The following is a 13,488-nucleotide window of genomic DNA, read 5'->3' as shown; positions in this document are numbered from 1 at the left end:
ATTACAGAGAATTATACATAGCATTTCACCACATAGGAATACAGATAATTATATCTTACTGAGGCCCTTAAAAAGGCAAATTTCAAAAAATTATCAGTTTTCTTTATTTCCCCTCTGTATCTTATTTACCTTTTCATGTTTCCCTGAATTTTTGTGGTTGGATATCAAACTTTCCATTCAGCCCTGGTCTTTTCTGTGCAAACACTTGGAAATCTTCAATTGTGTTGAATGCCCATACTTTCCTCTGGAAGTATATAGTCAATTTTGATGGGTAGTTTATCCGTGGTTGCAAGCCCAGCTCTCTTGCCTTCCTGAATATCATATTCCAAGCTTTGCGGTCTTTTAGTGTGGAGGCTGCCAGATCCTGTGTGATCCTGATTGGTGCTCCTTGATATTTGAATTGTTTCTTTCTGGCTTCTTCTAAGATTTTTTCTTTTACTTGGAAGCTCTTGAATTTGGCAATTATATTCCTGGGTGTTGTCTTATCTGGATCGAGTGTCAATGGTGTTTTATGGATTCTTTCAATGTCTATATTGCCCTCTTGTTGTAGAACTTCAGGGCAAGTTTGCTGAATAATTTCTTTTAGTATGGAGTCCAAATTTCTATTAATTTCTCCCTTTTCAGGGAGACTAATGATTCTCAAATTGTCTCTTCTAGACTGGTTTTCTTGGTCTGTCACTTTCTCATTGAGATATTTCATGTTTCCTTCTATTTGGCTTTGTTTTATTTGTTCTTGTCTTGAGAGATCATTAGCTTCTAATTGTTCAATTCTAACCTTTAAGGACTGGTTTTTGTCTATAATCTTTTGGTTTTCAGCTATAATCTTTTGTTTTTCTTTTTCAATCTGGTTATTTCTGGTCTTTAGTTGACTTGCCTCACTTTCCAATTGCGAAATTCTGCCTTTTAAACTGTTATTTTCTTGCCTGATTTCCTTTTGAGCTACTTCCCATTTCTCTGATCAAATCTTTTCCAACTTTCTCATCATCTCAGTTTTGAACATTTCAAGAGGTTGTGACCAGTTTTCCTTATCTTTGGAGGGATCCGGTGTGATTGCTTGTTTTTTCTCCTCTTCTAATTGCTCGGTGGTCTGGATTTTCTCTGTGTAAAAGTTGTCGAGTGTTAAAGATTTCTTTTTCTTGTTAATCTTTCTCTCTCTCTTTTGGATTTCCTGATTCTGGGTAGCCATTGTTAGCCCAGCAGCTTCTCAGCTTTATCCTCGAGCTCAGGGTCTGTCTGCGGTCTTTTGGCTCCTGAGGTCTGAGGTCTGGTTTTTTCCAAGGTCAAGCCCCCTGGTGGACCCTCTTGCTTGATCCTCTGCAGGAGGTTCCTTTACAAGTCTCAGGGTGCTGCTTCCACAGTCGAATACCCGTCTGCACTGGTTCCCCACTCAGGGTTTCAGAGCCTTCTCTCCTGCCTGTGTCCACCTCCACACAGGTCTCCTCCAGCGCCTGCGCTCTGTGTGTGCGCTCAGAGTCCGTGTGCGTTCTTTAGCTTTTTGGGGTCCTAAATCTTGCTGCTATCAGGAACAGGCCCTGAAGCTGCCAATGCCTCAATGGGTGCCCCAAACTTGCTCTATTTCTTTTGACCTGGCTTCGGTGCTGCAGGTGGTGTGTGTGGAGGGGATGGGGGTGGGGTGGTTGCTCAGCTCGCGATTTAGTGAGAGCTGTTTCACCCCTTTATAGCATGGAAATGCCCTGATTCCACGTACCTTCCACGCTGCAGCCTGTTGTGCAGTCCATCCGTTCAACTGGGTTTGTTTTTATGTTGCCTTGAGAAGTCCTGTGTGTTTCAGTCAGGAGAGGTTAAGAGCTGCTTTTTGCTCTGCTGCCATCTTAACCAGGAACCCAAAGCATCATTCTTGACTGAATAATTCAGATACACATCTAAACCCAAACTGATGTTTTGAGTAAACAAAATAGAAAGATAAAAATCTCTATAATCATTTCAAATACTGCAGGAAGCATTTGACAAATTAGATTAAGACCATTAACCCTTCCTATTGAATGAAATGCAAGTGTAAAGCAAATGTAAAATAACACATTCCCAAAATGCCTGGAGAGAGAGAGACAGAGAGATACAGAAAGAGATAGATAGATACAGTCAGATAAAGAGAGACAGAGAAAGAGAATGAATCAAATCTGTCCCCAAACACCCAAAAGGTTTGCTTTGCTTAAAAAAGGACGCTTGGTATTGAGTATGTATTGTGAATAATGTTGTTCTATAATGACCCCACAATTTTGCTGAATTCAACCTCTAGTATTGAAGCTGGTTATCAATACCAGTCATGCTGAAAATATATCATGGCTGCTCATACAGATAGCAATATGGAAGAGAAGGAGGGTATGAGATCCAGGGGGAAAAATGAATGGAAATGAGGATCAGGAGAGAAAGATGAGATGGTACTCAACTCTCCTAGAGAGTGTGCTGTATAAATAAAAGAGAAAGGAAAACAGGATTGTTGAAAATTTTTCATCCAAATGAAAAGGAAGAAGGAAAATAATACTGCTTTTTTTTAAACAAGAAAGTGAAGTATTTTAAGATCCCTAAATAACAAAGATTCTTAACCTAGGGTCCATGAAATTCTAAGGCAACTGTGGATAGATTTCAGGGAATCTGGGAACTTGAAGGGAAAAATTATATTTTTATTTTTGTTAATCTTTTTTGAAAGTTATCTTGTCCTTCAATCATGTTTTTTAAATAATTTTTATTTGTTAGAAAAGTTAACATGGTTACATGATTCATGCTCTCACTTTTCCCTTTACCCCCCGACCTACCCCTCTCCCCTATAGCTGATGTGCATTTCCACTGGTTTTAACATGTGTCATCAATCAAGACTTATTTCCAAATTGTTGATTGTTACATTGGTGTGGTAGTTTCGGGTCTACATCCCCAATCATGTCCGCCTCAACCCATGCATTCAAGCAGTTGCTTTTCTTCTGTGTTTCCACTCCTGTAGTTCTTCCTCTGAATGTGAGTAGCGTTCTTTTCCATAAATCCCTCAGAATTGTCCTGGGTCATTGCATTGCTGCTAGTACAGAAGTCCATTACGTTCTATTTTACCGCAGTGTATTGGTCTCTGTGTACAATGTTCTTCTGGCTCTGCTCCTTTCACTCTGCATCAATTCCTAGAGGTCTTTTCAGTTCACATGGAATTCCTCCAGTTTAATATTCCTTTTAGCATAATAATATTCCATCACCAGCATATACCACAGTTTGTTCAGCCATTCCCCAATTGAAGGGCATCCCTTTGTTTTCCAGTTTTTTGCCACCACAAAAAGCAAGGCTATAAATATTTTCATACAAGTCTGTTTATCTATGATCTCTTTGGGGTATAAACCCAACAATGGTATGGTTGGATCAAAGGGCAGGCATTCTTTTATAGCCCTTTGAGCATAGTTCCAGATTGCCATCCAGAATGGTTGGATCAGTTTACAACTCCATCAGCAATGCATTAATGTCCCAATTTTGCCACATCCCCTCCAACATTCATTACTCTCCCCTTCTATCATTTTAGCCAATCTGCTAGGTGTGAGGTGATACCTCAGAGTTGTTCTGATTTGCATTTCTCTAATTATTAGAGCTTCAAACATGTTTTAATAAACTACATTATTCTGAGAAGGGTTTGATAAGATTTTGCCAGATAGTCCAAAGTGTCCATAACACACAAAAAGCTAAGAATCTTTGCTATACAATAATTGAAAAAAAGTTATGATATTAACTAATTTTCAATATTAGAATGTGTTTAGCCACAAAAGACAAAAACAAATCAATTTAATCCCCCCCTTGATTTCTCTGGGGTATTTACTCCAGTAGAATATTTTTTCTTTAAAAAATGGTATAAAAAAAGGCTACAGGTCTTATGATAAAGATACTTCAAAAAACAGATTCCTGCTATTGTCCTATAATTTTATTTTATGGCACTAAGTGAATAAATAAATTTCTTGATCAGATTCACTTTCAAATGTAAATAAGCATGCTTTTAGATTTGAAGAGCAAACTTTTAAGGGTACTCCTCAAATATATTCAGTTTCCCCCAAATGACTCTTTGCTTAGTTATTCCCAGTTCTCCTTTTTTCTCTTTCCTGCTAATCATACACTGACCTTGTGGGGGATGGGAAAACAAAGGTGAGAGTGACACATTTCTAATTTAAGTTATGACTACAAGCCATAATTGATTACATATCAATTATCACACCAATGCTATAGTTTCCCAAGCAAAATTTGACAGAAAGGTGCTTTAAAAGCAATTAAGCCAAGTGAACAGAGTATATAAGGCAAGATATAGGGTTTCAATTCATTTCTCCCTTCATAATAACAGTTTTTGAAATATATATTACTAAATATGGTAACTGTACTTATAGGAGAAATCAATTACATTATCAAGTTCAAATCTTTCACCCTCCTCATCCCTTCTAGTTATGCTCTAATGTATTCACTGTACCTAAGAAATGCACTCTGGGGAAAATTTTGCTATTCTTCATGAAAAATTCCATGAATAATATTATGTAAAAATTAATTTATGATAAATGATTTAAATCCCCAACTCAGAATAGCTTCTTTAAATATCATCGAAAAATGACACCTCACCCGTAGAAAGGAGTCCAGGGATCCATTCTCCATGTATTCAACCACAATCATTACCGGTCTGCCTGCAAGAAGAACAAATGGACCAATTAGCATGATGATGATAAGAATGATGCTGCTAAATTATATTTGTAGAGAGTTTTAAATGGTGCAGAAACTTTTACATATCGTATCTCCCAGTCAATCCTCACAACAATCTTGTGAGGAAAGTGCTGTAAGTATTGTTGTCCCAGCTTTCCAGATGAAAAAAACTGAAATTCTGAGAAACTAAATGACTGACTTCAATTTCCTCAACTACAAAATAAAAAATAGCACATACCTCTCAGGGTTGTTATGAGAATGAAATGAAAATATTTGTAAAGTACATCGCACAGTGCCTGGTACATAGTAGACACTATCTAAATACTGTTATTATTATTATTAGTAGTAGTAGTAGTAGTATATCAGCTAGTAAGTGGTAGAATATAAATGAAAACCTGAAAATCCAAAGTTGAAATAAGTGGTAGAATATAAATGAAAACCCAAAAATCCAAAGTTGAAGTGTTCTTTGGAGATTCTATGTTTGAAGCTTCATTATAGCTATCCAGGTCTTCTTGAAAGATTGTTTTTAAATTAATTGAAACATTATTTTCAAATTTACTTTAATAATAATAATGATTTTGTTGTTGTTCAGTTGTCCCAATTTCATTACCCAATTTGGGGTTTTCTTGATAAAGATAATAAAGTGGTTTGTCATTTCTATCATTTCACAGATGGGGAACTGAGGCAAAAAGGCTTGAATGAGTTGCCCAGTGGCACACAGCTAGTAAATGCCTGAGACTGGAATTGAACTCAGGAGGATGAATATTCCTGACTCTAATCCCAGTATACTGTGTCACCTAGCTACCCCTAATAATAATGATAGAGCTTTGAGATTTATAAAGATTTGGATATTATGCTAATCATTTAATCTTCACAACAACCTTGTGAAGTAGGTATTATTATTATTATTTTCATTTTACAGATGAAGGAAGGGAGGTAATGAGAGGCTTAATGACTTGCCCAAGGACACAAAGTCATGATATGTCTGAAGAAAAATTTGCACTTAGATCTTCCTAAATCCAAGTGCACTGTGCCAGTTAGATTCTCCAGTATTATAGGGAAGAAATTTCTTCAGGTTCTTTTAAAAAACAAACAAACTTTAACCAAATTATTAGTAATGACTAAATGAAGGGGAAATGAGTTGAATTGTTCACTAAATAAATATGTGCATCAAATCTGGGATGCTTTTCTTTTGTTTTAGAAATAACCCCACAAATCCAAGTCAGGGATTTTGAAGCAGTTGCAAAAAAAAAAAAAAAAAAAAAAAAAAAAAGCAAAACTTAGAGAGTTGCCTTGTAGACAGCTGTGGTTCAGCTTCTCATAAAGCCCTGCAGTAATTATGGCTGAATTACATTAAACAGTGCCTTTCTAAAGGCAAAACAAGAGAAGACATTCATAAATTGTCTTTAAGAAACCATAAACCATTGGTCACAGTATGCTTTATTGAGGAAAAGGACTCCCAAGCAGAAAAATTTCAGTAGATGGATGAATGCTATAAAGTTTGGGGGGAAGGCAAGAGGGTGGAAAGATTTTGTAACAGCACAGGATCACATTTTTATTAGACACTGATTAGATTAACTGTGGCAACTCTAGCACTATGTGACGAATTAGTAATTTCTCTTTGATAGAAAAGCCCAGAAGAGAAGCTAAAAATCAGAAGCCTCATATAATTTGCTTCTTTTTCATATCCCATTTGCAGTTGTTACCATCTCCAAATGCACTAATGCTTTGTGGGATTATTTGGTAGAAGTGATTTTCACTTGCTCCAGAAAATAGAATCCATTTTATTCAATCTAACTGCCCAAATTCACTATATAAACTCATCTCTGGCAAGAAGGAACAATGAAATTCACCTGGAATAAACATCGATGACAGATTTATTTTTAAGTTCCATTTTTCAGGCTGTTCATTTGAATTTTCAAACTGCTCCATGGGCAAAGTTTTCTTTAATATAGATAGAATAGACCTAGGAAGAAATTGCATGTATTCTTAATGGAAATTCTCATTTTGTCACTGTAGCTCATTTTCTTTTATGAACCTGAAGACTTGTGGGTTGGGAAAGGTGACTTCCAAATTAGTTATGATGTTTTCAAATGCTAGATTTTTACAGTGATTTTCTGGTTTAAAGAAAAAAGTACTGACAGTTAAACATTGCAACAAATCTCCCAGTTGATCACATTTGTAATTAGTCTCTTTTGAAAGATTGGTATTAATTTGTATTCTTTAATGTCCCCTAAAACTAAAGAAATCATGCGAATCTAAGGAATAAATAAAAATAAATCAATGTTTTGTGGAAAATGTTTCCTCCAGATGAATACTTGGGACTGATGAGGGCAGAGATTAAAAAATTTCAGGGCATAAATGGAACACATTCTTATGAGATTATAGTTCAGAGGATATTTAGGGAGAGATTTGGAAAAAGGGACTGCAATATATATTATATATATAATATATGAATGCTATGTACAATGAAATCTATTAGCTATGTACAATGGAGGAAGAATGCCTTGGAGATGAAAGGATGGTCAAACATTGTAGAAAAATTGTAGAAAAAATGCCAAAATTATTGTAGAGATGAGGAAAATAATTTTTAAAGACATGGAATGACTTGCTCCTGGTCACATATATAGTAGGTGGTAGAGCCAGGATTTGAATGTAGGGTCTTTGTCTACAAATCCAATAGTCACTCCATGATACCATCTTACAACCTTTCCCTGGCTTGCCTTGTCTGTTACCTTTTCTCCAGCAATCTAAGTACTACAGTTCTTTTAAGACCCATTTTAAATGCTACTTCTTCCATGAAGCATTACTTGGCTACCAAAGTTTGTAGGGATAATTTGTAGCTTTGTTTTTTATTTTATTTATAAATACAACAGACTATAAGACTGGATTATAAATTGGCTTGAATTTATAATCCTTTTTCATCACCTATTTTCTCTAGGATGTGGACCTTCTTGGTTTCTTTAATGAACACAGTGGGAACACTGTAGAATCTGTGGCTTAATGTATATTTTTAGACTGGCATCAAGCTCTCAAAAAACTTAAGAAAGTCTAATGTAAACTTTTTAGTGTGATTCTGGGGCATATTAACACAAGGTACTTTCAAATGGGCAATTCCAGCTATAATTCCTAGCGAGGCACTCTGCTTAGTCTTCAATGTTATCAGTGACAAGTTTCATTGGCTCATTAAGGGCAATAAAGAATCAAATGTAGCTTTCTTTGTTTCCTGAGAATTAGGTGTTTCACACCTGAGCTCTTAGCTTTCAGACTTTCACTAAGGACTTTCTACTCAGAGCCATGATTAGTAAACCTATCAGTTATTTTTCTGATACATAGCTGACATGTTACTTGTAATTCATTTTCAACCTGAATTTCACAGCAAGGAGTTCAAATGCTTTTACAGGATATTATTCAGTTTTGTCATTTAAATGATGAATTTAATTGCAGTAACATGACAAAACTTCACCGGGTATTCTAAAAGCTTATATCTAAGCCAGTGAATGGTCAGGTAACAGGTAGGGAGTACTTTTATCTCTATAGTTCACCGTAAATTTTAGATTGTGTCCTGTAATACTTCTTTGAAGAAATATATCCAGAATCAAAAAAAGTCTTGTCCTATTATTTTATTTTCTAACTATGTAAAGGCAGGGTAGCAGAATGAAGGATGCTGGATTTAGAGTCAGGTAAAACTGGATTCAAATACTTCCTTTAATTCATATTAATTATGTCACCTGATCAGTTTCCTTATCCCCTCTTAGTCTCAATTTCTTCTGTAAAATGGACATAATAAAATCTGTAGAACCTATCTCAGATGGTTGTGAAATTCAAATGAGAATTTGAATATCTAGAATGCTTTGGCAAACCTTGGAATGACATATGATCATCCATTATTTTTGTTATTTCTAGATATTTGACTTAAGAGTTTCTTATCCTATATTTTGGCCCATTTCTTCAGCACCTCATTGCTTGAAAGTCATCATAATTTTTGCACAATTCTTAGGGTGACCCAGGACCACCAACTTTACAGGATGTCCCCAAAGTCTAAGTGCAGTTTAGAACCATTATTTCAGGGAACCAAAGTTCAGGGAATTTTTGTCTAAGTTAGGAACTGTACCAATTTTGGGGCCACCTAATATAGCTAAACTATAGGAGTCGTAGAAGATGGTCAACCAGGCTTTCCAAATGCTTATACAAGAATTCTCTGAAATTTGTTTTTAATGGTTTGACTAAACAGACATTCACATTTTTTTAACTTATCTTTCCTAAGTACACTAGAAATGGACATAGGTTTTTAAAAAGTCATTGGAGTGATAATCCTATGGAAATTCATCTGATATAAATTTTGCACATATTTAGTCACAGCTAGGTGGCACAGTGGATCTATGGAATACTAAGCCTGGACTCTAAGACTCTTCCTGAATTCAAATCTGGCCTCAGGCACTTACTAGCTTTGTGGCCCTGGACAAGTCACTTAACCCTGTTTGCCTCTGTTCATCTGCAAAACGAACTGTAAAAGGAAATGTCAAACCCATCCAGTATCTATAAAAAAACCACAAATAGTATCAAAAAGAACTGGACAAGATTGAAGCAACTGAACAACATTCACATGATCCTTGAGGGAGTTTTGTCACAGTAATGGTAATAATAATAACAATATAATGTAGTACAATAATTTTATTTAATAATAATTATAATCACAACTGACACCTATAAAGTTTGCTCATTTGAACCTGAAAAACAGAATTGCGGCTCATTTAAATATTGAGAATAAAATATCTCCACGTCATTTGTGATCCAGAAAAACTGCTAACTCAACTTTTATCTTGTAAAATAGGGATTTTTCCCAGAGTGGGCTCTATGAAAAATTACCCATGTAAGACAGGGATTAGAGCACCAAGTCATATGAATAGAACCTTTTTGGAATGTTTTAATATTTTCATGTGAATAATGATCTCTCTGGTCTACATAGTTCTCTGTAAAATTGTACTATTTTCTGAGGTGCTAAAAGTTACCTTTTGAAAGTTTAGAAACAAAATAAACTCCCCTTCCTCCCCCTATTCAAAATCCTATTCCTGAGTCAGCCCTTTCCAATTAATTTACATTTGTATATCAGAAGTAAACCAAAACACCTTTATTTTGTCTTTTCTTCTCTTTGCAATTGCTTTGTGCATCAATGAATCCTGGCAATACAAGAAAACATAATTTATGCAGAAAGCATTGGGCTGAGGGAATCAGATACCTGTAATTTGTTCTACCTACATCAATCACTATCCTTGTGAAGTTATTTGAATTCTCTGTGTCTCTATGGCAAGGATGCTTACTCGAAGGATAAAAGAATGAATGAAATGGCATTTATTAGGTACCTTCGATGTATCTCAGGCACTGGGAATGCCAATGCCATGGTGAGACAGTCCCTGCTTTCTAGGAACTTATATCCTAATAGGAAAACATATAACAGTAACCAGGAAAGGGGGGGTTTTGGTTTGGGGAGCTTCTTGGGCTTGGAACTGACATTTGATTTTCCAGAAGCTGGTAGTTATTTGATTAACAGCCCCATTCAAATCAATAACATGAGTTTGTTGTTGTTTTTCAGTTATTTCAGGTGAGTCCAACTTCAAAGATATCAGAGTATTTTGCCACTTCATTCTCTTGCTCATTTGACAGGTAAGGAAACTGAGGCAAACAGGGTAAAGTGACTTGCCCAGGGTCACCCAGCTAATAAGTGTCTGGGACCATATTTGAACTCAGGAAGAAGAGTCTTCCTGAATCCAGGACTTGCATTCTATCCACTATGCCACCTAGCTGCCCTAACATTTATTGCCCATTATGTGTCAAGAAAAGAAAAACAGAAAAAATCCCTTCCCAAGGAAAGAGGTTTAATTTGGATGAGATGAGTGGAGGAGAAGGACAGCACATAAAGCAACAGAGCTGATGGCAAGATGGAATGGGAAATCAAGTTCAGTCTTTGGCCCATTGCGTAGAGTGGGCTGGATGAACTTGTACGGAGTCGCCAATCAGTACAAGATGACAGTTTCAAAGTTGAGTGAATTCTCTGCCACAATGACTGGGGCATAATTTCTGGAATTCCAGTCCAGGATTGAGGGGAGGAGAAGGAAAGCTGTGGGACAGGTGGCAAGATGGCACACATGTCCTGTCAAATGACACTGATGGATTGTCAAGTGTATAGTAGAAATCTTTAACTTGGAACCAAGAGGCACAAGTTTGAATCTTGGTATCACTAGTGTTCCTTGACTATTCCCATGGTATGGGATGGTCTTCCTCCTTGCTTCCTTTAAGAGTTAACTCAAATTTTACTTTCTGGAAAAAAGCTTTTCCCATGGTAGTACCTTCCCTCTGAGACAGTTGTTTCCATTAGAATGTGAGCTCCTTACTCAAGCACCATCTGTACCATGAAGCATTTCCTGTTAAGCCTTCCCAAAATGCCAGTGTCCTCCCTTTCAAATATTTAACTTAATTTAAATTCCATGTAATATTTAAAAACAATTTAAATATATTTTATTTACACACTAAAAAAAAAGAATGTAAGCTCCTTGAGGACAGGGACTATTATAACCTTTTCTTGTATCTCCAGAACTTAGCCAGAACTTGGCACATTATAGATGCTCAATAAATACATGTTGATTTGATTTGACTTATTTTAATAACTATGAAATTATTCTGAGCCAGGGATCTCATCTATAAAATAGAGAGGATACTTCAAAAGGCTTGTGGGTATTGGAGGTGAGAAAAACACTATAAAAGTCCTTAAAAACAGTAATAAGTGGAACTATTTTTGTTCTAACTTTTGCTTTCCAATTTCAGCATTGCCTTGGGATTATTTAATGGTAGAACCAGAAGATTTAGGTTTGAATCAAAGATCTGTCACTTATTAGCTCTAACTCTGGATAAATTATATGACATCTCTGTAAAATGAGAAAGGTGAATTAGATGGTTTCTAATGTTCCCTCCAGTTTAAACCTATTGTAGTATGATCCTATGAGTTCTAGACATGTAATCACAAATACCTGATTTCTCATCCTGCCTCTGAAACTTACTTTTATTAGTTACCACAGGTAAGTCACTTACCCTTTTTAAACATCAGAATTCCTATTTGAAATCAGAGCTTGGCAAACACAATGCAAAAAAAATTAAAAACATAGGCATATAAAACAGAAATGCACTATAGTTTGCCAATCCTTGTTCTAAGTCAAAGATGAGCTGCAATTTGCATTATGGAAGGAATTTTGCACAGTGGCATTTCTGAAATTAGGGGATCCCTATGTTAAAAAATGCATTTAGACATTATGAAGAATGAGACAAAAGTTACAAAATGTTCAAAGTTCTTAAGATACAAGTAACAAATGATAAGAAGTATATTAAAAGTATATTAAAATGGCAATAAAATTTGTGATTGCTTTAAAAATGATGGCCTATATGTATAGTAGGATAAATATCAAGATATGACAAAACTGAAGAAAACTTTCTTTTTTTCCTTTTTCAACTTTTTCTTTCAACTGCATGTAGAAATAATTTTTAACAATTGTTATCTGACATTTTGTGATTCAGATACTCTCCCTCCTTTTTTCTTCCTCCCTTCCCGCAGCAATAAATAAGTTGAACATGTTATACCAGTGCTATCTCGCAATACGGATTTGCATATTCCTCATGCCATGTAAAAAGACACCTGTCCCANATATATATATATATACTATTTTGCAATTCCATTTAGAAGATACTATAAGTATCTTTCTTTTAGATTTAAAGGACACTGAAGTCTTCTTTATTCTGTTATTGTCTGTTTTCTAATGTTGTCTAAATAAATTTGAATGCTAAAATTTTGAGAGTGTTTATATCTATTTCTGATACTGGTTTGTTGTCTATGGATCCTCTCAGCATAATTTGATTTCCTTATTTATCCTTTTTTGTTTTTATATGTTTATTTTTGCTTTGTTGATGACATGATTGAAACTCTTACTTTCTTAGATTCACTTGGTGCATAATAATATTTTTCCATCCCCATAATTTTATTTTTTGCACATGTGTTTTAAAAAATTTTTCTTGTAAGCAACAGATTGTTATGGTTTTATTTTCTTATCCATTTCCCTCTAGAGATTTTTATCCACTTTTTGAAAATTTATTGGATTTTATCCCTTTACATTTAAAGTTATGAAAGCCTGGTTTATATTTTCCTCCATTTGTTTTAATAGAATTTTTTTTTGTTGCAAATGAATTACTTTGTCTCAAGTTACATTAGCTCAATCATTTTTAAGGTGGCCCTAATTCCCACTAGCTCTCTTCTCTTCACCCTCATTCCCTTTCCCATTTGTTATCCATTTCCCTTTGAAGTTTTGCTTATTATTTCCCCATTCTTTACTGCTTTTTCTGGTGATTTAATTCTTCGCCTTTTTTTCTGGGGCTCCATACCTTCACATGTAAAAAGAAGACATTGAACTAGATGTTTACCACCGTTCCTTCCTGCACTAATTAACTGTCTAAAGTCATCAGCTTCTGTATTGAGTAATGGTGAGGACAAATAGTTTTGGAAATCTTCTTAGAGGCTCACTGGCAAGGAGAATTTTAATGATGATTTTGTGCAACTTGTAGATGGTATATTTTAAGGAACTTTGCTGGATAGATTGTCATCACTTGTGGTAGAGCTTTGTATGAAAAGAACATGGGTATGCTTCAGCCTCAGATAATTCAATTTGTAATCTCCTGGGATTGATGTCTGCAGTTGAAACAGAAATTCCAAAAAAATGTTTTTTTTAATCTAAGCCATTTCCTAAATCCAAGTCCATCACTCTTTCTTCTATGTGCTGGTTC

At 35.3% G+C, this 13,488-nt stretch overlaps 1 protein-coding gene across 1 annotated transcript in view; it reads right to left on the bottom strand.

Annotated features, from left to right (window-relative positions):
• EPHA6 (EPH receptor A6) overlaps nt 1-13,488 on the bottom strand; it is a 1,373,534-nt gene that overhangs the window by 199,772 nt on the left and 1,160,274 nt on the right. Inside the window, exon 11 of the mRNA XM_044666934.1 lies at nt 4,588-4,649. Coding sequence (XP_044522869.1) covers nt 4,588-4,649 — 62 coding nt within the window. The remainder of the gene's footprint in view (nt 1-4,587; nt 4,650-13,488) is intronic.

This window comes from Gracilinanus agilis, chromosome 3, assembly GCF_016433145.1.
Source record: "Gracilinanus agilis isolate LMUSP501 chromosome 3, AgileGrace, whole genome shotgun sequence".
In the NCBI taxonomy this organism is placed as follows: Eukaryota; Metazoa; Chordata; class Mammalia; order Didelphimorphia; family Didelphidae; genus Gracilinanus; species Gracilinanus agilis.
The sequence above is the reverse complement of the archived record's forward strand: the minus strand, read 5'-3'. Positions and strand labels throughout refer to the sequence as shown.